This window comes from Fundulus heteroclitus, chromosome 4 (genome assembly GCF_011125445.2).
Source record: "Fundulus heteroclitus isolate FHET01 chromosome 4, MU-UCD_Fhet_4.1, whole genome shotgun sequence".
Classification (NCBI taxonomy): Eukaryota; Metazoa; Chordata; class Actinopteri; order Cyprinodontiformes; family Fundulidae; genus Fundulus; species Fundulus heteroclitus.
In genome coordinates, this window is record NC_046364.1 from 24,487,673 (window position 1) to 24,515,107 (window position 27,435).

Below are 27,435 nucleotides of genomic sequence, written 5' to 3' on the forward strand. Positions count from 1 at the left end.
AGACAGTTTCTCCCCCAGACTGTCGCTCTGATCAACACTCAGCAGTCAGAGGTTTCAGATCAATACCATACTTGTTTGCATCAACCCAACATGGATCTCCTCTTTTGGCTCACACATTTACCCATTATGAGACAATAAGGGAGTTTTTCTTATCTTATCTATTACTTAAAATGCCTTCATTGAGAGCAAAGTGAAACCGAAGTGAAATACCTTGTATGAAACAACTTGGATTTAAACCAGATTCTTATTTACAAAGAAAAGGGGAAACATGCAAAAAAGAGAGAATGCTTTTTTATTTCCTGTTGTTCACAACTGAAAAGAACTTGATATTTTAAGGCCATGTGTTGCGATCAGTTTATGGGACACTAGCATTTACACATGTATCTATACACAAGGCACCATTATTGCAGAAATACAATTAAAATGCATCGATAATGATATACAGATAGGTAGTCACTGAGAATAATGGTGTCCCTGCAGCTCATATGAAGGTTGAACAGATTAATTAGTTTAGTTTCAGATTAATCTAAGTCAAAGCTGACTGAAATTATCATCTGCTGGGTTCAACAATTTACTCAAATGTTTGTAGATCAGGAAAAAAATATCACACTTCTCATTCCCTTTTATATTCTGTCAACCTGAAATCATGACCCTCCATGTATTTTATTGACAATTGTATATTATAGTCAGATCCAGAGTAGTATTGTGAAATGGAATGCAATGCTGTAATTTTCCACACTATTTGCACATCTAGAAACTGAGGTTCCTGGTCATTCTCTTTGCAAAAGGTTCAAGCTCTATCGGGTCAGACAAAGAGTATTTGGGAAGGCCAGTTTGTCCAGCTCTAACTTTTCTCCCATTCTTGCACTTTGAATCGTCTTTTTACAGAAAAGTGCTTTATAAATAAACTTGCCTTGCCTCCAGCATTCAAGGGTTAAGCTTCACCTTCAAAATAATTCCAAAATATTACAGAGACACAGAGAAAACCTGGTGTTTATAAGAAATTATATTGCAGTTTTTGTTTCTGTTTTTGTTTTGTTTCTTGTTAGGTAATACGTTTGTTTGTTGTTTTTTCTCTCAAAAACTCAAATCAAATCGAAGTCAAGAATTTGATCCCTGTCATTTTTTTCCCCCATGTGTAATAACGAATGTATAAATAACTAAATGAAGCGGAAGTGTCTTTGGGTGTCAGCGAAGACGTAAATTCAGTCGTCTTCACCCTGGATTCAGTCCGGTCGATTTATTTTGAAACTCAAGAGTACGTCATCAATATGTCACTTGAGGCTCGCCTGCACGGCGCTCCAGTCTCCCACCGGCTCCGGCAGGGTGACGGCGCCGACCCAACAGGACTGAGCGGCTGTCCAGCAGGGTTCCAGCCGGGAAAGGGAAAGTTGGACACAAAAGTCAGCTGGGGAGCCATACTTAAGTTTAAACACTTTTTTATTTCTTTTTGCAAACTGCAACTAATTTTATTTTTTAAAACATTGCAAAAGCTGAAGGAATTGAGCCCGGCGAACTGTTTGTCTGTGTTAAGTTTATCCAGGCAACTTTATTTTCTCTGCTCTTATATCGGTTGAGTTCGGCGTGGGTGCAGCGCTGTATTTGCTGAAGCAATAAGATAAAGAAAACTACGAGACGAATCAATTTCTGCCCTGCTCTTCCCCGAGCGTAGCGCGCGTCCCAAGCGGTGACTTTGTTGTGGATTAAATGGGAGGTGCGCTCACGTGCTCAACTCCTCTTCCAGATAACAGCAGAATAGCAGCACGCCGCTGAAGGTGTAGCCCTCCGGAATCACGAGTCAACATCTCAGAGGGACACTGACAAGCAAACATGGAGCTTCTTCGCAGGATACAAGCGCACCCCTGAAGCCTGTCCGCTGGCAGACAGAAGAGAGCGCTCCGGAGTTTAAACGACGGCGCGTCCGCGTAAACTCAGACACCGTTGGGACTGAACCCCAGAGAACCGTCGCTAATTCCCCCTGACCATGGCCGCCTCCTCACGGGACAGCTGCTTCTGGTTGCTCTGGAGACGGGCCCTGCTCGCGCTGTGGCTGTGCGCGGTTGGAGCGCGCGGGGCGGAAGATGAAAGCGGCTTCAACGCCGAGGTAAAACTAAGCTATTACTGACTTTTAAAGGTGCACTGCAATCTGAGAGCATTCGAGTAACATGAAAACAGTTTTTTTTCCCTCCCCTGTATCCAAATAATGGTTTGAGACGTGCTTAAGAAAAAAAAGTGTTTTAAGGGGTCTGCAAAGTCTTCAGATTTGGTCAGAAGAATTAGCCTATTGTCTCCAATAACACTCTCATATGGCTTAATATTAAGCATTGTAATCAATAACAGTCTGAGCTGACAGCTGTAAACAATTCTTTGGGTGTCTATGCCCCCTTCACCTTTTTCACATTTTGCCACAGTACAAATACAATCTTTAGTGTATTTTATTAGTGTTTTTTTTATAGCTTACATGTAACACAAAGTGGTGTTTACTTGTGAAGTCAACAGAAACATTGCTTTGAATTTGTTTTTGTTTTTCCCAATATAAATCTGAAAAGTGCGTTGCGATTTCGAATTCACACCTGGTTTATAACCAGCTTTCACAACGATTGCAGCTGCAGGTTCTCTGTGGTGTCTCTCTACCAACTTTACATCTTTTGGGTCAGAAGTGTTTAACCATTCTCCTTTGCAACATAGTGCAGACTCAGTCGCGTTGGAGAGGGAACATCTTGTAAAAATCGCAAGTCTTGCAAAATGTTCAAGTCTCGGCATCAATTCTCAACTATAGGATAGTCTGGACTTTGACTGGGTCATTCTTAACCACAAATACGCCTTGTTCTAAATCATTCCGTTATGGACCTTCATCTTAGTCTCAGAATTAGTAGCTTAATTCCATTTATCTTCTCTTCAACCCATACCGGTTTCACTTTCGCTCTTGGAGAAAACCCTGCCCACAGCATGATTCTGCCACCACCATGTGTTACCATATGGATGTTTCATTCCAGAGGGACATTTAGTATTAGGTTTTTTTTAACACATATAGCAGGGGGCATATTTAACTTCAGCACCTTCTTCCAATGGTTTCCAGAAGCCATGTAGGGTGTGTCTCCCACATGGCTCCAAAAAATAACTTTAATTGGACTTTTTGTGTTTTTTTTTTTCCTCACAACTGCTTTGTTAACGCCACTCCTATATAGACCAAGTTTGTTGAATGCTTAGCCGTAGTTTTCCTTTCCACAGATTGGCCCACCTGAGCATCTCAGCTCCTCCAGAGTCACCGTGTCACATCACGGCTTCTCTGATTAATGCTCCTTTTGCCCCGTCTGTCCATTTAGGTGGGTGGCCGTGTCTTGGTAGGTTTGCAATTTATTTGTAAAAGAAGAAAATGAAAGCATCTGTCAAATACATCCTTAATATAATCAATCAAGAGAGAAGGGCAAGGATGTGAATATTTTTGTAAGGCACTGTATTTTGACTCAGCCCTTAAAAGGCTGAGGAAGGACCTAAGAAGCATACAACTCAAGTTATTATTATTATTTTTTTTTTTACAAAGTCTTGGCCTGCCTACACAGGAGTTTATCCACCAATTCAATTCAATTCAATTTTATTTATATAGCGCCAAATCATGAAACATGTCATCTCAAGGCACTTTACAAAGTCAAGTTCAATCATATTACACAGATTGGGTCAGACTATACAGATTGGTCAAAAATGTCCTATATAAGGAAACCAGTTGATTGCATCAAAGTCCCGACAAGCAGCAGTCACTCCTGGGGAACCATAGAGCCACAGGGAGAGTCATCTGCATTGTACATGGCTTTGCTGCAATCCCTCATACTGAGCAAGCATGAAGCGACAGTGGGAAGAAAAACCACCCATTAACGGGAAGGAAAAACCTCCGGCAGAACCGGGCTCAGTATGAACGGTCATCTGCCTCGACCGACTGGGGTTACAGAAGACAGAACAGAGACACAACAAGACAGACAAACAAGCACAGAAGCACACATTGATCTAGTAATCTGTTCTACATTAGATGGTAGTAGCGGGTGAGCCGTCTTCTCTGGATGATGTCACAGTTAACAGAACGCCAGACCAGGTGTACCTACTATGAAGAAAAAGAGAGAGAGCAAAAAGTTAAAAGCTGAAATGACGACAGTCATTTCAATGTAATACAATGCAAAACTGGAGAACAGTAGACTGAAGAACAGTAGAAATCAGTAGAGTGAGAAAATTAGACCCTGATGTCCTCCAGCAGCCTAGGCCTATCACAGCACAACTATAGAGATAGCTCAGGGTATGAGCCACTCTAACTATAAGCTTTGTCAAAAAGGAAAGTTTTAACATTAGTCTTAAAAATAGATAGGGTGTCTGCCTCACGGACCAAAACTGGGAGTTGGTTCCACAGGAGAGGAGCCTGATAGCTGAAGGATCTGCCTCCCATTCTACTTTTAGAGACTCTAGGAACCACCAGCAGACCTGCAGTCTGAGAGCGAAGTGCTCTGTTAGGAACATACGGGGTAATCAGAGCTCTGATATATGATGGAGCTTGATTATTAAGGGCTTTATACGTTAGAAGGAGAATTTTAAATTCTATTCTTGATTTAACAGGAAGCCAATGAAGGGAAGCTAAAATTGGAGAAATATGATCCCTCTTGTTGATTTTCATCAGAACTCTTGCCGCAGCATTTTGAATCAGCTGAAGACTTCGAACTGCATTTTGTGGACTTCCTGATAGTAAAGAATTACAATAGTCCAGCCTTGAAGTAACAAATGCATGGACTAGTTTTTCAGCATCACTCCTGGACAGAATGTTTCTAATTTTGGCGATATTCCAGAGGTGAAAAAAGGAAACTCTGGAAACCTGTTTAATATGGGATTTAAATGACATGTCTTGGTCGAAAACAACACCAAGATTTTTAACTTTATTACCAGAGGCCAAGTTAATGCCATCCAGATTAAGGGATTGATTAAGAACTTTATTTTTTGAAGACTCTGGCCCAAAGATTACAACTTCTGTCTTGTCAGAATTTAAATGCAGGAAATTTAAAGTCATCCAGCTTTTGATGTCATCAAGACATGACTGCAGTCGAAGTAACTGATTGGATTCATCAGGATTTATGGATAAATATAGCTGAGTGTCATCAGCATAACAGTGGAAATTAATCCCATGCTGTCTGATAATTTTGCCAATTGGAAGCATATATATAGTAAATAGAATTGGTCCAAGGACTGAACCCTGTGGTACTCCACAGCAACAATATCTTTTTATGACCTTCTTGATCTTCTTTTGAGCTATATTATAGGGCTTTTCAATGCATCACATCTTTTTATTTATTAGACATGGCTCTGTTTTCTGCTCTTTGGAACCTCTTCCTGTCTTTCTTTTTGGGAAGTAGCTTGTTTTTCCAACAATATATCTGTTATTTTTCTTCTGGAGCTGTCTTTCACTCTGCACCCATAGAAAAAAAAGGGAAGTTCATTTACCCGTGTCTGATAGATGCTAAAGCATCATGTCGGGGCCTGAAGCAGCACCTCGTGCAATGCTGTTAAGTCGGTTCCACGGCTATCCATCTCCCTTGTTTGTTTTGAGAGTCAAACAACAGAGATAATAGCTGACAGCACAGCTAGAAGAAGGGGATTGGTGCCAGAGGTTTCCTGTGTTGTTTGACGGAGGGATAAAGATGGACTGGCGGACTTCCCGGTCATTAAAGGTGAGCATGCCTGACACACTAAGTGACCTGGGGATCAGGTCGTCAGGCGGGTTACAACATTTTCTGTTTGGCTATCAACACAGCAGTGTGTGTTAATGTCTCTAGCTAAGACACAAGACAAAGGCTATCCGTGGCATGTGAACAGATGAGATATTTCCCTGCGCTCGTGGCTTAATGCAACAGTTAGTGGGGCAGCTGGAGAGACTCCTCATGACCTTTTAACGTTTGGAATTCCTGGGAACGCAAACAGTGCTGGGTTCTATCAGCACCTAGGGTCAACGTTGTCAAGATATTTTCGAGGATTTTTTTTTTATGTGTGTAAAACGTTAGTCAGTTTGTCAACAGAAACACATGTCAGAATCAAAATTTAAGCCCAAATCCCTGAACATCTCTATCCATAGCTGCACGTTTTAGCAGATCCTAGTGAGCAAGTACAGATGACAGTATTTACCGCACACAGGCTTGGCAGCCAACAGGACAGCAAGGTGGACTGGAAGGGTACGAACCAGGTCCAGGAATTCCCATCCTGTATTATAATCCAGGTGCGCTGCTAGGCTTTACACGTCCCACTGCCAGGTTAAGGATGGTTTGTTTATTTGTTTGAGAGCAACAAAAACCGTCAGTAGAGTTTCTGTCACAGAGAAAATCTCTCGGTCAGCATAAGCTAACGCTAGCTGTTATTAGCTTTTAGTCACAAGCTGCATCATGCAACGCCCCCAGTGTACTTGTACCTCCCGCAACCCACCATGACAACTACCGCCAGGATTTTGCCATTTTCTGGGGAAAACCTCGAGGTCTTTATTAAGAAAGTTCAAAATGTGTCAGAAGAAGTAACATTTATAAAATGCTCTCTGAGGACGTTACAAATGGTTCTGGTCAGCAATATGTGTTAATCTCCATCACTTTGGATGTGTGGGTACTTGTTCTGGGTGTAAAGGTGGTTTCTAGTTTGTAATTCTTTTCAAGACAACATGACATTTAATTCACCTAGCACTGGAGTTACTTTGTTTTACACAAAATATTTCTGCCACAAATGTTCCTCAACTAAGCTAATGTCCCAAACAATTTTAGACTATGTAACGTTTGGTTTACAGCGTCCTTAGACGTCATGGTGCAGTAAGCTGGAGAAAACAGCTTTGTGAAAACTCAGACAAAGTGTCAAAACGTTGGCCATCACAATAGCACATCTTCAGTGATCAGTAGAAAGCAACTCGTTTAGCTGTTCAGTCCAGCAGCATGAGGCAATGTCAGAATGTCATATTGTAACACTAGTCAGTGTTAGTGCTTGTTTAGATGGTCATTGGCAAAAAAACAAAAACAAAAAAACAACCCAGGTAAGGTTTGCATGAAAGCTGGAAAATCATGTAGGCCACAGACCTGTACTGTATATGATCTACATTAAAGATTTGGGGCTAGAACTAATATCAGCTTGTTGTTTTGTATCTTGGCAGCACATCACAATCTTGTTTAAATAAAAGGATCAAATTTTAGATGAATACCAATTTGGAGTTTGCCATAAAATACTCTGACATATTTTGTTCATCTATGAAAATATCAACCTTGCAAGTAATTCTTTAGGCACACTATCTACCAGAGTATGGCTTGTCTGTGAAATGCAAAATAAATCCTATCTTTTCAAGTCATTCAAAAGCCAGGGATCAATCGGCCAGTTTTGCTTTGTTGAAACCAAATCTAAACACTTAAAAATCCTGACCTGACAATGCACACCAAGGCAGACTTAGTTGCTGACTGTACTGAGAACAGTTCTTTGACATTTTAGGGGAGATTTACCAGCTGTGGTGGAGGGACCCAGCTCAACACCCAGGGCGGCACAACCTGGGTGGGCGGCAGAAAAATTATCTGTTGCTCTGTTGCGTGTCCATTCAATGGAGAATGGGCGCCCCTCAGTGTTGTGTGCAGTGGAAGCCAAAAATTAAAATCTCTAAAGACTCGGAGGTTGGTATCCCAAATTCAAGCAATAACCAACACGGTTTAGTAGTACTTAAAACAATGGATGTTTGTCACATTCCAGCTAATATTGCTGTGGAAATAAGCACCATTCACTGCATGAAAAGTGTGATTTTCGTCCCCGTAAACTACCGCAGATCTCCCTAATTTTCGGCAGTTAACGACAATTTGCAACCCGCGCTTGTTGCCGTTTTCAGTGCCACAAATTGTCGGAACCGGACTCTGACGTATGTGGAGAGCGATCAGCTGTACTAATGGCCCTAATTAGCATATGAATGCAGCGAACCCGCGCGGCTGGCCAGGTCTGGCTTGAATAACCTACTCAGTATTGGCTGAAACCACTATTTTTAAATAAGTAAAATCGCTCCTGATTGGCAGCAAAACCACACGTGGCCAGGGCAGGCCAGAATGTTCTTACTCAGTATTGGCTGAAACCATTATTTTCAAACTAGTAAAATCACTAGTGATTGGTTGGTTTATATATATATATATATATATATATATATATATATATATATATATATATATATATATATATATATATATATATATATATATATATATATATAATATTATGCTGTATATTCATGTTATCTTATGTAGGCTACTACACTATCATTAGGCTACCTTCAAGGACATGAATGAATTTATACAGGAAATTAACATTTGCCAGGAAGATGTTTATGCAAAGAAAGAGCTTTATTAAAAACACACACACACACACACACACACACACACACACACACACACAACTATATACAACGCGAGGATCTTCCCACACATGCGTATCCAAAAAACTACAACTCCGTGAACTGTCCGTGCGCCTCCTCGGGGTTGTAGGCAACTGCTGGCAGCGTTCTTTCCGAGGCAGGTCCGATGTGCAGACGCCTGCTGTGCATGGCTTTGTACTTCGGCGTCGCCTCTAACCGGGACTGCAGCTTCACACAGAGTTCAGAGAGATCCGGCCTACGAAATGACGGCGGTACAATCCATCCAGAGACCCCGCCAACGACGCCATCTTCCTCGTCAGACATGAGGTCGACGGTGGCGGACATCCAGAGTTCCACTTCCTCATCAGCTAGCACGCTCTGCCTCGATTCCTGCAGCTGTAAAAAACAAAACAATGAATCAGTATTATGCTATGGGATGCACTGCGTATGGACACAACACATCTATCAATGCACTTGAAAAATAGTCACCAAATAAAGTCTTACCCTCTTTCTTCTCGCTCGACTCCGAGCTGAATTCTTGGCAGCTTCCGCCCGCATTGAGTTCTCTGGCTGCGTATATCTGAAGCTCCTGCGTACCGTCTCGTAATACGTCTTACAGGCGGCTGGAAAACAAATGAGAGTGGTATGAATAAAAACCAAACGCAAGTCACAGTAACATTAAAAACAAGGGAGAAACAGTAAAACAAGTCCCTTACACACAATGTCGTCTTTATCAATATAGTGTAAATCGAGGCTTGCAGTTATTGCTCCGAGCAGATAGGAGGTAACTGCTTCATTATGAGGCGTGCTTAGTCTGTGAAAACAAAATGTACAGTTATGATCGGTATCTATCCGTATCTATTTCCTTTTATCGCAGAATGAAAGCATATTCTTTAAATCTTACCCTTGCGCCGGTTCATAGCGCCTGCAATTTGTCTCCGAGTTGTGAAGACGGCGTACTGTAAATCACAAAAAAATACACCCTTAGCTTTGGGTTATGGCTAGGCTACTTTTAGCTTAGCTAGCAGTCAAATATATTCTTACCGCAAGCTTTTGTGCATCCGTCTTCTCTTGATGGAGTTAGTCTCTCCAGCACAGTTCTTCGACTGCAGAGCCGCCATCTTGTCCTCTATGGACAGCAACCTGGAGTTTACCGAATTCTGCAGTTGAGTGAACCTCTCATTCATGTCGGCAGTATGTTGAGTAAGCTGAAGAGACAGTCCACTGATAGCAATCAGCAGTTTCTTCTCGTCAGTCTGCGGACTGGCTGAAAGTTGTGGATCGCGTCCTAGAGGAGTTGAACGCGAGACGTTGTCCGGCATACCAGTAAAATCCAAACACAGTAAAGTCTTCGTCTTCTTCTTCTTCTTCTTTTTCTTCTTCTTTAGGATTTAACGACAGCTTGCATCCATAGTTGTTGCATTACTGCCATCTATTGGATCCTAATATATATCCTTCAAATCCTTATGATCCCAGAATAAAAAAAAAACGAAAAATCTTTGTACATCCCTTTTCTATACTTAATAATGCAGATAATGAATCACTACAAATTATTATTTTATTTATATTTGTATCCTCCACCCATTCTAAAGCTAATAATATAGCACATAATTCTACCGCATATATACTAAAATAATTAGATGTTCTTTTTGAAATATTAATTTTTAATTCAGGAATCACTACAGCTACACTAGTTGCTTCATTTTTTGGATTTTTCGAACCATCAGTATAAATTTGCAAATAATCATTATATTTAATCTGTATTTGATTGTAAAATTCTTGGCAGATATCTATTATATTTCTTGTCTTAATATTTAATAATGATCTATCTATATTAATATATTTCCATATCCATGTAGGTCTCAAAGCCCACAATACTGTTGGACTGAATTCTTTGTTATATACATTAAATGTTTTTGCTCTATCATCCCCAATCCATCCAAAACTATTAAATTGACCCTTTCGTCTTTCCCAACAACTTTCTAATACTTTCATAACTGGATGATCTTCATTATGTCCTTTTAAATTTATCCAGTAATTAACCATTATCTGTTGCCTTCTGATACATAATGGCATTTCTCCTGATTCTATTTGTAAAGCACATACTGGAGTTGATTTAACTGCCCCTAAACAAATTCTCAATGCTCTAGCTTGAATAACGTAAATTTTTTTTAACCTACTTAGCCGCTGAACCATATACCACACTCCCATAATCTATTCTTGGCCTAATTAGTGACACATACACATTTTTATGCGATTCAAAACTTGCACCCCATGTTAACCCTGCTTTCATTTGAGCGTTTTAATGGAATACTGGGAAAGTTTAATCACAACAATAGGACAATTGAAGTCCAGATTATGAGGCAATTTCAGCAGAGCCAACAGCTTCATATGCCATGGACATGTGAATATGGTGCAGAATTTGCCAGTATTTTAGGAAGACAAATGGTTGGGACTTTGTCATGCAATGACACAGCTGATATGCTTTATGTGAAGCACAGTGTTTTGGTGTCAGCAGAACGAAAGCCAATAGAAGTTTGGGGCTTGCAGGGAACAGACACGTCATACCCAGCATAATTTCTGCCAGTTGAGCGCATTGCTGGGAGATGTGTAGTTAATACATCCTCTGTGCATTTAAGTAAGACCAAAAAAAAGGTCACTGTAGTCATGCCACTATGCACAGTAGTTGAGCTCTAGGAGACTGTGATCTCTGCAGACCTCTCATTCTGATTCTAATGTTTGCATGGAATGCACATTTTACCTTGCTGATTCTGATTCACATTTTACCAACTGATTCTGATTAAAACAAATTTTTGAAATAAATTATTTTGTGTATTTTTTTTACATAACATTTGCCATTGCTAATGGCATACACAGTAATCTAGCATACTTTAATTAAATAAATCAATTCAAGGTAAAATGTAAGAGTCTATATTTAGGTTATATAGAGCCTGATCTATTTGTACCAGAGATTTTCTTACCTTTTAGAGAAATGTCACTTGGGGTAAAACTCCCCCTGCAACCCTGATTTACATTTGTTTAGCTCACAGCATTTTCATTTACATGTTAAAGCCTCCCCTAGAATTAGGAGGAGGGGGGTCATGGGGGGACAACTCCCAAGGTAGGCCCACGTCAATTTCTGACAATTCACGGCAGTTTTCGGTGTTGCCTGCAAATTGCTGTGAACAGCCGTTAACCTGAACTTCCACGACAATCTACAGTGCCGCATAGTGACGAAAATCTCACTTTTCATGCAGTGATTTATATACTAAGGCATGAATGAAGCCAGTTAGAGTATCTGGATCAACATTAGCAACCTCTAAACTTAAAATAACTGCAAATGGCATTCTTTCAAAGCAGACTGTATATTTAAAATAAACAAAAAAGGTTTTAGATTGAGTGCTTTTACAACTTGAGCAAAAACACTGCATGCACTTCATTCATAAGCCTCACTCCACAGACTACGTTTTGGTCTGAAATCACAACTCCTACTCTGTCTGGACAAAAAGGATGAAGTAGGAGGTTAAAAGAACTGAGGAAACAGAGAGGGATTATTAGCTTGTGTCTGTGACCAGAATCTGGGAAACCTCGATTTAAGAAGGGTCTGAGATGCTGCGGCAAGAGCAGTAAGAGTATAAGCAATAAGTCTGAGGAAGAAGGATGGAGCGTCAGAAAGGACAGGGATGGTGGTGGTCCGTCTCAGCTGTGGAGCATGTGACGGTTGAATGTGACAGCTGTTCTGAACTGAGCTGACACGCACGCGCCGTTCCCAGGCAGGCCGGGCCTGGGACTCTGAGGCATCCGAGGAAATACAATTGAGCCTGTTGTCTGGATGAGGCCGAGCTGTGAGAGAAAGAGGATGAGCGAGCACACGGAGACAGAAACATGGACGTGTAAGAGAAGTTTGTATAACGTCAGCGCGAGCATGCAGGTTTCAGCAGCAGAAACAGAGTGAGGACGATGTAACTGGTTACTTATTGCTGCATTAGACCGCTTCCTCAGTCTGTGACCTTTTTGTTTCAGCTATCTGCAACATGCCCACTCCTTACATTCCAGGCAAAGCGCTACTACTCCCATGGGACTGGCGCTCCCCATGTCCCCAAATACCCACGTTACTGTAGCAATGGGATGGGCAGGGGAAGTTTTAAAGGAGACAGTCTATGTCACCTTCTGCTGGGTGAGCCTATTATAAAGTCGCTCATGCTACTTTAAGCTATTAACCACGCACAAAGTGTGTGTGTTCTTGAAGTTGCAGCTGAGCGAAAACATTTTTTGCTCATTTTACTAGTAAAGTGAAGACCTTTTTTGGTGCGCACTTTTTTTTTCTGGGCTAGGGGTTAGGTTTAGCACTAAGGTGTCAATTAGGTTTAGGTTTGGATTAGTTATATTTTGGTAAAGGTTAGGGTCAGGGTTAGGTCATAGAAAGGTATGAAAATGAACGGAAGTCAAGGCACAGTCCTCACGTACTTCAAACAAGGATGAGCGTGTGTATGTGTGTATACATCAATCATCAACTATAAAACAACAGTGTCACAGTCAGGGAGTCTGTCCTGTAACTGGTGGGTTGCTGGTTCAATAACCCTATCCGTCTTAGTCGTTGTGCCCTTGGGCAAGACACTTCACACAAGGTGTGGTCAGAGGGCCCCATGGCGCCGATGTATGGCAGCCTCGCTTCTTTCAGTCTTTCTTCCCAGCTGTTGGTGAGCTACTAACATAGCTCACCACCGTCAAGGTGTGAATGGGTGAATGACTGACTAGTGTAAAGCACTTTGGGGTCGTCAAACTTGATAAAGCGCTATACAAGTACAAGACGTTTACCATAAAACATAGTACTAATGTACAGAGCAGTGTGGGGGACCTTTCTTTGGTGACATACTTGATCCTAATTGCCTGCAGGGTTGCGACACTCTTGGGTGTTTTTAACCCCTGTGGAATTATGGGCCATGATACTATATTATCAGGAGGTCTAGTATGAACTAGCCTTAAATAAATAAAAATACCACAGATGTTGCTTTCTGTCTGAGCAGGGTAAACATTTTTTGGAGGACCGTTAAAGGCTTTTACATGTCACATCTGGATTTCCCCATTGTGGAACAGTAAAGGTATCTCTTCTATTCTACCTAAAATGTCTAGTGACGTAGTGAAACTATCCAAGTTTCAGGAAAAAAATGTATGAGGTAAAAAAAAAAAATCCCACTTTAAATGACCATAGATTTCGTGTTTGTTATTTTCCTCAGCTTTAACCACACCGATAAAAACAATAGAAACTTATTTGTAACCAGTTCTAGAGCAGTACCGGTATTATATATGTACAAAATTATTAAGAAGAATGAATCAGAATTCAGCGCCCTCAGCCATTACCACCATCGTCAGAGGGTAGAGACAGCATCTATCAGTCGCATCAGATGTTTTACAAAGAAGTTTTTTCTTTACTTCATTTGCAGAATGCTTAGCAACAGGGGAAGCCTTTAAACAAGCAGCATACCTACATTATCAGTGCACAACAGATCAACACATTGTGACAGTGTTCACAACTTGTTTTTTATCACAAAAAAACAACTGAATCAATATCCTTCATACAGAACAAAGTGTTTCAGAGGATTTCACCCATCAGAACACAAGATCTTTTTTTCTGGTTTAAACGAAACGGAAAAAAAAAAAAAACGTTACACAACTAAGCCTGGTAAAAGATTTTACAATGAAGTTCTTTTTCGACACCTGACGTTTTAGGCAGCAAGTATCCAAAACAGAATGAGGACACTGGGGGTTTGCTTAGTTGATAACAGTACATGGACAAAAAGAAGAATCTATAGTTCTCAGCTCAGACCTCGACAGCAGCCAGACTTACTGGGAAAAGGGTTGCTTAGTTTGTTTCTGTCAGCAACATGAAAAATATGTGCAACCATGTTTTGTGGTTTAGGAGTAAAACGTCTAGCCGTTTTTTTTTTTGTTTTTTTTTTGCAGTTTTCGGTCAGGTGTTGCTATCAGTTGAAAGATTCCTCACAGTGATGGTAACATAAGGGAAGATTTTCCTCCTCCTCCGGCTCGGAGGAGTTGATGCAGCTGTTGGGCAGACTGGTTAATGTGTTGGAAACTTTATGCTTGGACCAGCAAATAAGTGACCAAACTAACAGCCCTCTGGGATACAATGGTACTCCCACTTTCAGCAGAGGTTTGCGTACACTGAGCAGGAGGCAAATGACCTGGATTATGCAAAGAATAAACTCAGTAACTGTGTTTCTTACCACCTCTTTAACCTTTAGTGCACTGCTCTGTTTCTGAAAGCTTCCATCACTGTTGCTTCCATTTCAGGTGTGCATCTATCTGATGCTGCATTCCTTGATCAATGGGACATTTCTAACTTTCAACACATAAATAAACAAAAATGCAATATTAAGGCAAGGCAAATTTATTTATATAGCACATTTCAGTACAGGGACAATGCAAAATGCTTTACACGATTAAAATACAGGGGGAAAAAACAGAGAAAAGCCAGTAGGAATAAAATGTAGAAACAAAATCAAACATGGAAAAGTAGAAACTAAAAGCAAATATTAAAAACAGTTGGGCTTCAAAGTTGAACTGGTTCTAGGTATGCAGAGTAGACTGGAGCCAGAAGACCTTAGTGGTCTGGAGGGTTGATACACTGATAACAAGTCTGTGATGTATTTAGGTGCTAAGCCATTCAGGGATTTATAGACTAACAGAAGTATTTTAAAGTCTATTCTCTGAGATACAGGGAGCCAGTGTAAGGACTTTAGAACTGGGGTGATGTGCTCTACTTTCTTAGTCTTGGTGAGGACGCGGGCAGCAGCGTTCTGGATCAGCTGCAGCTGTCTGATCGACTTTTTAGGCAGGCCTGTGAAAACACTGTTGCAGTAATCAATTCTACTAAAAATAAACGCATGGATTAGTTTTTCCAGATCCTGCTGAGACATTAGTCCTTAAATCCTGGAAATGTTCCTCAGGTGATAGAATTAGTGTTTTGATTAAAACACTAATAGGATGTCAGCCAATTAGGTGAGAAACAAATTGAAAAACTGCTTTAATTTTCGAAAAATATATTAGAAACAGCAAATTCCTGTTAGTTGAAAATCAGAAACATGTGACCACAGTTGCAAGTTTCGCACTTCCAGGAAACAATAAATGCGGCATGTTTTCCAGTGAAGTTGGGTAATTAATTGGAAAGTTTGAGAGGCAATAATCAAGTGCAACATTGTCCTGCAACAGGCTCACCAAATAAGGGATTTTCACATGTGGGTGGCAAAATACATAATTTGATTGATTGATTTGTTTTTCATTGCTTACTTCAGGCAATCAAATATGTTCTCTCAGGCACAAACATTGGATTTGTTCTTACGTTTGATGAGTATTTTAGAAAAAAAAAATTCAAAATTGAAGAGTTAAGTAGTTCTCTTGTTGTGCCTGCCTGTTTCTTTCTCACTGCTCCCATCCATCCTCTCAGCAGGACTCGCATGGCTGAGACATGGCAGCAGACCAAGTCTCAGAATAAAAGCTCTGTTAGAATCTTGGCTGACATTGTGGTGAACACACACACACACACACACACACACACAATGTACATTTGTGCAGACAGTCCCACACTGGCAGGTTTTACAACTCCTTGTATATTGCTGGGCCGATTTTTGGCACGCAACCTCAAGGACTCTTTGGAAGACCATTTAATAGAGAAGGCCGGGCGTGCACGCACATAGACACGCACATGCACACAGTTGCATGGCTGTTCTCCTGTCTCAGGTATTGTATTCAGCCCAGCTGATGATGGAGGGTAAAACAGCCAGAGCGAAGTGCTTTACTGTTTTAGATGAGGGAGGTGGGGGTCGGAGTCTCCCATACATCTTTCTAACAGCGCTGCAGCTCTGCCCTTGTATCTGACAACAGATATGTGCAGCGATAGGACGTGTCAGCACCCGATGCTCTGGGACCCACATAGACACACATTTCAGAAATATCAGAAGAAACGTGGAAAGTTAGATTTTTCATCCATTGTTACACCTGCAACAAGACAACCATGTGACAATACTTGTGAGTGATGTAGAAGTATTCTCAATTATTTTTTTTATAGAATTTAGTTTTTTATATTTGAGATTTTAAACAGTAATTACTGTCCTCAGTATCAACAGAAACAAAACAGTCAGCAATAGCTGTCTGAGCTCTTAGTGTCATCAATAGTTTCAATCCAGGAATAAAAGTTTAGCTTTAAAATAAAAAGGAATAAACCCCCCGTGTCTGACAAAGTGAGCTCTGTTATGGCTGCTGTCTAAAATATTGAGCCCATCCCCGAATACTCAACTTATTCTTTACGTTACTTGTCAACTGAAATGTGGTAAATTTCAGATGTCGATTTTCTATTCATGTTTTCTACCAAACAAAAAGTCTTGAATATCATGAAGTTCTGTTTTCATATCAACAGTTGCTCAAACTACCTCTTAAAAATTCCCTAATTAACAACTAGCTTAGCTTTATAAACGGTATCAGACATGTCTGTGATATTTGTTTAGAGAAGACAATCCTTGTGTTTTATTCTTTATCTTTATCTTTCTCTGTCTTCTTTCCATGAGTGGAAATTATCCAGGAGTTTGACACTACACCTGCTGCCTATTATCCTTTTTGTCTTGTTCTGGGTGTTGAGGTAGTTGCTGGATTGCTAGTCCGTGGACCTTTTGGTCTATGCCACACATTTCTGTTCCTACTTGCTTTCTGATCATTCTTTATGCCTTTTGTCAGTGGATGACTCAAAGCAGCTTTACTATAATTTACTAACTGCCTACTTTACTGAAATGGTGTTCTATTAATACAAAATATCCAGAAGCTGGAAGACTTGTGTGGTTAGTATGCTTTGATTAGGGCTTAGGATGATTTTTAACTGTGATATTATTGTTGAACATTGCAATATTGATAACAGTTACCAACCCAGTCTTTCATTTATTAGTTTTTCCGAAGGATTCAGTGTCATGTGTTGTACCAGTCCAAAAGCGGAGTACATTCCATGCACAAATTCTACTCCAGAGTCCCAATGGTAGTTAGGAAGCCTTCTCACAGATACCAAATGAGAGCCAATACCACTATTACATTGACTGTTAAGTTAGACGTAAGGCTCTCCTGACAGGAACGAAATAGATCTGGGCTTAGTATGGGTAAATGATGATATTGGGATATATTTGCTTGCACATGTCATTAAATGTTGCATTTCCCCTTTTTAGGTAGGGTGGATGGCTATAGAGTAAATGGAATGCACCCCGCTTTTGGTCTGGCAGAACACGTGACACTGAAATCTCTGGTGAAATTAAGAAATTAAAGATTGTCTACCTTCCCTGAATGAAGGTTATAAATATATTATGCATACAACTGCAGAAGTTTTGCTTAAATCTTACTTTCATATGTACCAGAATCTTGGTGACACTCTGTGATGTATGTAGGAAACGTCACTTTCTCACATCTTTGGTGAAACCAATAAAGGAAAGGTTACCAATACCTACCTTCCCTGAACAAATATTATGGAAATAATATCCATATTTCTCGCTAGAATTGTAATCAAAATGCTTGTAAACACAGTTGTTTTGCTGAAATGTTTACTTTTACATGACCAACGGCAGCCATATTCTTTTTTCTCTGGGGAAATAAAAAATATAAACCATAGGACTGACATATTGAAGAGCCAAATTGTGACAATACTACGTTTCCCCCTGTGGACGAATGTGGGTGTTACACGTTTTTTAGTGCAACTGAGCTGCAGTTACACTTAATCCTCATTTCCCTGACTCTTTTCGGTCTTTTTCATCATTACAATTTTCCCACTATTCTCTTTTGACTTTAGCTTCTCAAACACATGTTCATATGGTTTGCATTAAGTGCCGTTAGAAAACAATCCAGCGTATCTAATATATTGTTGGCATGCAGAGTGTGTAGGCATGGCACACAAAATATGTGCCATGCCTACACACTATTATTACATTCAAACGACATAGAAATAGGCTGTGATGTAAAATCTTCAGAAGCAACAAGTACATGAGTTGTTTTTAGTTCTTAGCATGTTACTTAACTGGTCAGTTGTACACATGCATTTTCAGGGTAAAAACACAGGTTAATACTAGAGATGCACTGATCCAGTTTTTTTCCGATCCAATCTAATACCTGGGCTTAGTGCATCGGCCAGTACCGATCTGATACTACTGTTGAATGAATGTACCGTATGCCTTGTTAAAAAAAGGTAATTGTGCTCTTTAAGCATGGTGCTTGTTTAAGTTTGTGATGTTGAATTTACCAACTTAGTCAGCACTAACACTCCTCTGTGGTAGCTCATCACAAGCTGCTGAGTGTACTCTGGGTGATGACATAAGCAACATTGCAAACATAGGAGGGTAGTGACTAGATTGCTGTAGCAGTATTGCTGTGTGTGATAATAACAAAATAAATTATTCCCCCCCCCTCCCCCCCTCCCCCCGAGTTTCAATACATGATGCGGGTTTCTGTTGACTGTGCATCAGCATGTTCTCAACCTCCTTATCTTGAGTTTGAGGTGGGTCAGGGTCACTTCCAGTTCAGGCCTCAGTACACCTCTTCCTGCTCCAACACTCACACATACACATGGCCAGAACAGATAACTGCAGGATAACAACAGTTCACAAAACATACACAGAAGGTCTTGGGGTTAAGAAATATCCTGTAGTTTTTGTGCCTGTTTTGCATAGAACAAAACACTTGTGAATGAACTGCAATGATTTATGTTTATGGAGTAAATACAACATGTAAGAATAGGAATTGGGGAGGAAGCAGCTGCTGCAACAAAACACATGGCTGTCTTTCTATACAAATGTATATGAATGACTGATTTAGAGAAGCACCTGAACACTGACTGCCCGAGGCTAGGTAGGCTTAATCTGAACCGAGAATTACAACAAACAGCACCATGGAGGAAGTTGGTTCTGAATTTTTATTGGCTGGAATTTCATTAGGTTCCCTTGCAGCAGGGACCGACATGGTCAGTGGTATAGACTGGAGTCATCCCTGAGTTTTTGAGTTAGTCACTATCCACACACATCTGTGAGAAAGCCATCTGTGGGAGTTAAAATTGGTTCAGAATCCAGGAGAATTTTCTCAGAAGTTGTCAGTGGACTGTATTGACAACATATCTTGACTGATAGATGTCAAGATCTGACGAAGCTGCTTCACAGACATGCAGCTCATAGACCCTTCCTCAGTTGAGTTTGAAGAAAGTTTGGCCTTCGTAAGCAAAAATGAACGGCTCTTTTAGTTTCCATGACATGATAATTTAAAAAAAAAATATTTTTTATTCTTTCCTGTAAGGAAATAAAAAGTTTAGTAGTCCTCATTTAGGTAGCTGATTAACAGTGCACAGCAACAGGTGAAAGCAGGGAAGCACAGTGGTCCATACAGCTGTAAAAAGTAATTATCTTTTTCTCTGGTATCTCATTAAAATGACAATAAACTGCAGGAATTAAATGATAACACATTTTAGCTTTTTTGAACTAGTTTTTACACACCTTATCATATATTGCCCCAAAAATATAGGGATAACTTAAACAACACAATGTACCTTCAAGTCAATCACTGTGAAATCAAGCTGTCCACTTAAGAAGCAACACTGACTGACAACCAATTTCTCCTGCTGTTGTGCAAATGGAATAGACCCAGGTGGAAACTAAAGGCAATTAGCAAGACCCCCCAATAAAGGAGTTGTTCTGCAGGTGGTGACCACAGGCTACTTCTCAGTTCCTCTGCTTTATGTCTGATGTTTTGGTCACTTTTGAATACTACGGTCACTGTAGTGGTAGCATGAGACGCAGTCTACAACCCACATAAGTGGCTCAGGTAGTGCAGCTCATCCAAGATGGCACATCATTGTGAGCTGTGGCAACAATGATTGCTGTGTCTGTCAGCATGGTGTCCAGAGCATGGAGGTGCTACCAGGAGACAGGCTGGTACATCAGGAGACGTGGAGGACGCCGTAGGAGGGCAACAACCCTGCAGCAGGACGACTGCCTCTGTCTTAGTGCAAGCAGGAACAGGAGGAGCACTGCCAGAGTCCTGCAGAATGACCTCCAGCAGGCCACAAATGTGTCAGTGTCTGCTCAAACGATCAGAAACAGACTCCATGAAGGTGGTATGAGGGCCAACGTCCACAGGTGGGGGTTATGCTTACTGCCCAACACCGTACAGGATGTTTGGCATTTGCCAGAGAACACCAAAGTTGGCCACTGCTGCCCTGTGCTCTTAACAGATGAAAGCAGGTTCACACTGAGCACATGGAGACGCCGTGGAGAACGTTCTGCTGCCTGCAACATCCTCCAGCATGACCGGTTTGGCAGTGGGTCAGTAATGGTGTGGTGTGGCATTTCTTTGGAGGGGCCACACAGCCCTCCATGTCCTCATGTGGCTGGAGTGTGTCAGCAGATCCTGCAAGATGAAGGCATTGATGCTATGGACTGGCCCGCCCATTCCCCAGACCCGAATCCAATTGAGCACATCTGGGGCATCATATCTCGCTACATCCACCAACGCCATGTTGCACCAGGGACTGTCAAGGAGCTGGTGGATGCGTTAGTCCAGGCCTAGGAGGAGATCCCTCAGGAGGCTGTCCACCACCTCATCAGGAGCATGCCCAGGTGTTGTAGGGAGGTCATAGAGGCACGTGGAGGCCACACACGCTACTGAGCCTCATTCTGACTTGTTTTAAGGACATTACATCAAAGTTGGATCCTCCTGTAGTGTGTTTTTCCACTATAATTTTGAGTGTGGCTCCAAATCCAGACCTCCAACCCATGGAGGTCTGGATTTGGATAATTTGTGTGATTTTGTTGTCAGCACATTCAACTGTGTAAAGAAGAAAGTATCCAATAAGAATATTTCATTTATTCAGATCAAGGATGTGTTATTTTAGTGCTCCCTTAATTTTTTGTGCAGGTGGTATGATCATTGGCTTTTACTGCTTGATTTGTTTAAAGACATGCTTTATTTTTGTGACCTTCATGTTGACCTTCCCACATTGCTGGGAAAAGTAAAAAATCATACTGGTCCATAGTGGTCATCTGCTATTTTTACTGGCTAAAACGCCAATAAAAAAATCAAATGCTTAACTCACCCTGACTGTTGACAATGATATGGTGGTAACCACAGCTACAGTGCAAAGATTTGTGTAATGGAAGGAGGACACACGCAAGCAAAGTATAGCTTTGCTGTGATGTAAAAGCAAATGCAGTGAAGGGGTTGTGAAGCTGTGGTTTGATGTCACTGGCTTGACAGATATTTGTAATTTGATCCCTGGGGAATGAGTTGGTAATACCACTTCCTGTCCACTGCATACCTTACCCTTTGACCTTTTCATAACACAGAGCATATTAGATTTCAACACAGACTGCAGGAACTGAAGAGGGGGGAAAGGGAAAATTAAATCACAGGGGGGCTTTCCCTGGAAGCTTAGGTTCGTCTTATACACTGAGTGAGTTTCTGGTCTTGAGCGGGTTCACCCTCACCAGTTTAATAGGGCAGCCGAGATACGTGATCAAGGCACCTGTTCTGAATGGGCTGAGTTAGTTTCATGACTTGAAAGGAGTGAGTAAATAAATACAGACCTTCATCACAGTTTTGTCTTGTGAAAGATGGGCGTAATTTCGAGGCCTGCACAGGGAGGCTTAGCTTCTTTTTTCACCATGGGTGTGTTCCCATGTGTAATAGTATCTACCCTCCCAGCTATCCAATGTGTTTTGCGCGTTCTGCGTGAGAGTAAGTGCATAACCCTGCCTTACTGGCTTTCTACAAAACAGGTGGGGTGGACTTTGCGTCATCTGTGATTGGGGTCAGATATCGTGGCTTCTCCCTCATGTCTGTCGGTAACAACACCCCCACCCATTCCCTTATTCCCACAGATACAGACAGGAAGCAGGGGGCCTCTCTGTGTTCTCTACTTTATAGTCGAGATTGAATGTCAATCTGTTTTTACCAATAAATATCAGCATTTGCATTAGTTTGCATTTGCGTTCAACTCCAAGTCAACACATTTCAGAGTCCTCTGCTGCATTAACAACTGCACAAATCCCTCTGGTATTTCTGAATCATATTTGTGCACAGAAAAATGCGTCAATGTTTCTTTGCAAAATACCTCAAGCCCAGTCAGGTTAAAAAGAGAGGCTCTGTAATCAACAACTTTGAAGTTTAGCTTCAGTTATCTGTTGGATTTAGATCTGGACTTTGATTGGACCATTCCACCACATTATGTTTTGATCTAAAACCGTTTATTGTTGCTCTGGCTGTATTTTATGGCTTTTTGTAGGGATATCTTAGTAAAAGTGGGTAAATATAAACCTTGGCCAAACCTTTTAGATTTTTATTTATCAAACAGCTTGATCAGTATCACTTTCCTTCTTGCTGACATTGAGGTGTTACTTTGTGCTAAAATTCCAAGAAACTACATTGAGGCTTGTAGTTTCAATAAGTGTAAAAATTCAAAGGGTGTGGACATTTTTGCAAGGCATTGCATATGGAGCAGACAATCCTGAGTGAAAGGTTTACTGTGATCCCTTCAATTTGTAAAACTGGCAGAGTAAAATGGGGCTGGATTAAATGAAAGGATCCGATACTATTTAACATTTTGAATTTCCTGTCTTTATGTCTAGTCATGGCTGAGGATGTACGGGTACCTGCCCCAGGCCAGCCGACAGATGTCCACAATGCGATCAGCTCAGATCCTGTCCAGCGCCATCAGTGACATGCAGCGCTTCTATAATCTGGAGGTGACTGGTCAGATGGATGCTCAAACCATCAGGTCAGCGGGTCTAAGCACTGGAAACTCCACACTTCCTGACACTTACTTACTCATCAATTAAAACATAGGGGCTAAACACAGTCCATCCATTTGGTTCAAAAGTTTGGCTAAGCAAGGGTCGACTCGTCTGTATGTCAGAAGTATACAAAGTACAACTACAAAGGTGGGGACTTTAAAAACACATATCAGGGCTTATGACATCATACTCCCTTTCATCTTCTCACTTGAGTGCTCCATATTTGAAAAGCTCTCCTTCCTGTTTCTGATCTCTTTGAACCCATTCAGTGCCATGAAGAGACCCCGTTGTGGCGTGCCTGACAAGTTTGGAAGGCAGATCAAAACCAACGTGCGTCGGAAGCGTTATGCGCTCACTGGACATAAATGGAGCAAGAGCCATCTCACGTACAGGTAAAAGGAAGGGAGAAAGAGGCATAGTACTTTAAGACAATCTCTTTGTCAGAGTTAAATGGCCAGTTATGCAAATGTTAACTTTTGTGTCCAGAATTCCTTGAATTCCTCACTGACTAAATCATTCTTTCTACCTCTTTGTGACCCTTCAGCATTCAGAACTACACTCCCAAAATTGGAGAGTATAACTCATATGAGGCCATTCGACGGGCCTTTAAGGTCTGGCAGGCAGTCACCCCACTGACCTTTGATGAAATCCCCTACCAGGAAATCAAATATGGACGGCGTAAGGAGCCCGACATCATGATCTTCTTCGCCTCGGGTTTTCACGGAGACAGCTCTCCGTTTGATGGGGAGGGGGGCTTCCTGGCTCACGCCTACTTCCCTGGACCTGGGATGGGTGGGGACACACATTTTGATGCTGATGAGCCTTGGACCATAGAGAATCACAACGTGCAAGGTAAGAAATCATGGACTTTGGGGATTTAATCTGTAATGCTTCCTTAACATAAACCTGAGGATAGCTAAATGATTGGAAGAGTTTAGAAGTTACTTTCTAAGTGTTGATACATTTCAAACTGCTGTAACAGACTGATTTACACCCCACTTAGAAAAGATGGTTCAGAGAGCCACATTATGCGATAGACAGCCTGTCTTTGAACTTGAAATGACTCACTGTGACTCAGCTGCTCGGTATCTTAATTGTATCGCCAATTAATTTTAGTAGAAATCCTTGGTACTGAACAACTAGTTCAGTGGGTTGTGATCTCAACAAGCTTCACAAGACACACACACACACACACACACACACACACACACACACACACACACACACACACACACACACACACACACACACACACACACACACACACACACAAAATCCAGATTCTTTAGCTCTTTGAAGGACTTAATTCAAAGCCTAACCCTTACCTCATCCACTTGTGCTTCACCCTAAGCTTTCACACTTTCCTTGACACGATCCCTAAATCTAATTACATTTCCTGACACAGAAGCCAAACCTAGTCTCATACAAAGCTCGGTGTTTAGAGACTTGTATTTTGACCTGTTTTCTGTGTTTTACATTAACCTGTGTGTGCAAAGCAGTACGTTTTCTGCAACAGTCAGCCTCTTATCTGGCTTTCCGCATTTACATTGCAGACACACACAGCTAAGGGTTGTGTGTGCCTGTATCTGTGTGGGATGTGTTTCGGGGCAGATCACAGGGATGGTGGAATGCCACAGTAAGTGGGAGAGTGTTCCACTCGGGGGGATCTGTAGACCGGTCCCCTTGTTGGGCCACGCTACTTAAACAGCTTTAAAGCAAAGTACAACCAAATTACTCTCTGCCTTCCACACACAAACAGTCTCCATTTAATTATGAAATGGTTGCTGCCTTCCAGGATGGTCATTGATGAAACGTAGAGTTTTTTTTAAACTTCTTGTCATTCTTTCAGTTCAGAAGGGTCAAGCCTTCAGAGCTAATTTAGATCCAGTACCCAACTGTGACAGTTTTACTGTGAATTTTTTCTTTTGGGTTTCGGAGCAGTCAGGTCCTGCAGTAATTTAGCTAATATTGACCAAGTGGTGTTGCAATATACCTAATTGTGATGTGAAGCATCGTTGTTTTGAATGTGATTTTTTCCTGTTAGCACTGTACTGTATTGGCTTGTTTTAAACAAGTTCAAAGCTTTCAGCCTGCAGAGGGAAGACATCAGGGTCTTCCTGTTAAAGTGTCCTTCTTGCAAACTGAGCTCCCAGCTCGTTATGAAAAGTGAATAACGGTGTTATTAAAGCAAGGATTGGAGGTGTAAACCTTGTGATGCACCGTGTGAATGATCAGCCCTCCTGGTTTAGGCAAAACAAACCTCCCTTTTCATCAAATAAATCTCAAGCACACATTACACAGACTGTTGGATGTGGGTGGAAAATCGTTCCTTTTTTTACAGCAGAAAAGATCTGGGGAGAAAGAACAGAAAGCTTGGAAATTGGGTTTTGGTTGTCGAAGGTGCTGCTATAGACTTTTGAACTTTAGTAGTCCCCATTGCTGACAAAAAGAGCAACAAGATGGAGTTTAAGGGCAGACAACTCAACAGGGGGTAAAAATAAAACATCAGTGATGAAATGATCCACACCCAGGTTCAGCAATGGCTTCATTTGCTTCACTTATAACCATGTTAGTCAAGTCTTTCCCCATTTCCAGCTAAATTGGTTGCCTTAGTTACCTCACAAATGGCTTTTAGTCAGACCCCTCTCTATTCATTAAGAGTTAATAAAGACAACTGATAAAAAAGTGAAAAAAAAATCATCTCATTAGAAGGTTTGCATTGTCGTCCTTTCCTTCATCTCATTGTCAGTGAACAACAATGCTAAGGGGTGATCAAACTTGTCTTTCATTTGTTGATAAAAACGTCAATCATGCAATACATAGAAGAGGCTGTTAATTTAAATAAAACTAATGTGAGCTAATTACCTGCATAAAAGCAAAACTTATAATAATAATAATACATTTTATGTCAAGTGCCGTGCTAAACACTCAACGACACTGTACAAGTTCACTCGTTTCTTAACAAGGAACGAGTGAACTTGCATAATACTGAACCTAGGCAGCTGTAGCTTCATTGGCTTAACGTCTATCTGTACCGAGACTTGAAGATTCCTCCTGCTTTCTCCATCCAGCTGAAGGGACGTCACAGTTACCTCACAAAGGCCTCTTTATCTCTTCTCAGAGCTCACTCTCTCTTCATTTATCCCCAGCTATCTCTTGCACTCTATCTTGTCCGTTCCTGTTTTCCTCCCTGAAGTGTTTGCTGTATACTAGCATTCCATGGGGACATGCATGTGACTCGGAAAGCACACAAGGTGGGGGAAGGACGGACTCTGTAGTCTTGTGAGTGTTTCTAAGAGGAAATGAACAGATAGACAAGCACACAGTGTTTCCTTCTCTTGTGCATGTATAGTGGTGAAATGACCATCATTTTTCTGTAATGCGTGATGTCACTGGCACAAATCTGCACCAATCAGCTCAGCTCGTTATAGGTCAGACATAATACTTGGCGAGTTCAAAGTTCATTCAGGTCCGTGGCTTCGGGCGAAAAACAAAGCGATATTGAGTGAGGGGAAATACCCGCCACTGTTTTGGCTTCCCTTCAGATATGAACCTACAGGAACATGTTGGAGGAGATAAACCTGTTGTTTATCGTTTCAAACAAAGCCTCTGTGTGATGTCTTGTTGTGCTGAGATGAAGTATAATGCATGGGGCACCATTGTTTTTGGGTTCACTGCTGCGATGGGGGCAATTATTTCTTTGACCTGTTCAAAGTGACAGGAATGTGTGCAGATTCATATCAGCTGTCATTAGCACGGCTCTGTTTGTCACTGAGAGGAGGTTTGGTTTCAATCATAAAAAAGGAGAAAAAAGGGAGCAGTAGCTCTTAAACATGACTTGTGTTCCTCACAGAAATATGCTGACTTTTCTCTTTTCGTCTTAAAAGCTGCAGAGGTAAAGCAATCCCATAGAGTCCTTTTTTAGGCCTACTTTAGACATTCTCTGCTTAGTGATTAGGGTATAATTACAGCGTCAGTATGTCCTCTAACTTGTTCTGTATCCATCCAGGTAATGACCTCTTCCTGGTGGCAGTCCATGAGCTAGGACACGCCCTGGGTTTAGAGCACTCCAGTAACCCCCTGGCCATCATGGCTCCCTTCTATCAGTGGATGGAGACTGAGAACTTTCAGCTGCCGGACGATGATCGACAAGGCATTCAACAGATCTACGGTAATAGACTGGAAAACAACATATAAAATATTATGTCATCATCTGGTCCTAGTTCGCTGAAACCT

The 27,435-nt window shown here is 41.2% G+C and overlaps 2 protein-coding genes across 3 annotated transcripts in view; one reads left to right on the plus strand and one right to left on the minus strand.

Annotated features, from left to right (window-relative positions):
* The first annotated feature begins 1,313 nt into the window (after positions 1 to 1,313).
* Positions 1,314 to 27,435, plus strand: part of mmp15b (matrix metallopeptidase 15b) — a 41,469-nt gene continuing 15,347 nt past the window's right edge. Inside the window, exons 1-5 of the mRNA XM_012861657.3 lie at positions 1,314 to 2,104; positions 23,035 to 23,183; positions 23,469 to 23,591; positions 23,744 to 24,051; positions 27,209 to 27,370. Coding sequence (XP_012717111.2) covers positions 1,985 to 2,104; positions 23,035 to 23,183; positions 23,469 to 23,591; positions 23,744 to 24,051; positions 27,209 to 27,370 — 862 coding nt within the window. The 5' untranslated portion in view covers positions 1,314 to 1,984. The remainder of the gene's footprint in view (positions 2,105 to 23,034; positions 23,184 to 23,468; positions 23,592 to 23,743; positions 24,052 to 27,208; positions 27,371 to 27,435) is intronic.
* LOC118562953 (uncharacterized protein C14orf93-like) lies at positions 8,453 to 9,902 on the minus strand. 2 transcript variants are annotated; one of them, XM_036136288.1, is made up of 4 exons: positions 9,425 to 9,902; positions 9,285 to 9,339; positions 8,885 to 9,003; positions 8,453 to 8,776 (listed from the first exon to the last, which is right to left on the minus strand). In XM_036136288.1, the coding sequence occupies exons 2-4, from the start codon at positions 9,298 to 9,300 to the stop codon at positions 8,468 to 8,470; spliced, it is 444 nt and encodes a 147-aa protein (XP_035992181.1). In that variant the 5' UTR covers positions 9,301 to 9,339; positions 9,425 to 9,902; the 3' UTR covers positions 8,453 to 8,467. The 2 variants fall into 2 exon arrangements, with proteins under 2 accessions (XP_035992181.1, XP_035992182.1); XM_036136289.1 differs by lacking the exons at positions 9,285 to 9,339; positions 9,425 to 9,902 and adding an exon at positions 9,097 to 9,178 and having other exon boundaries at positions 8,885 to 8,992.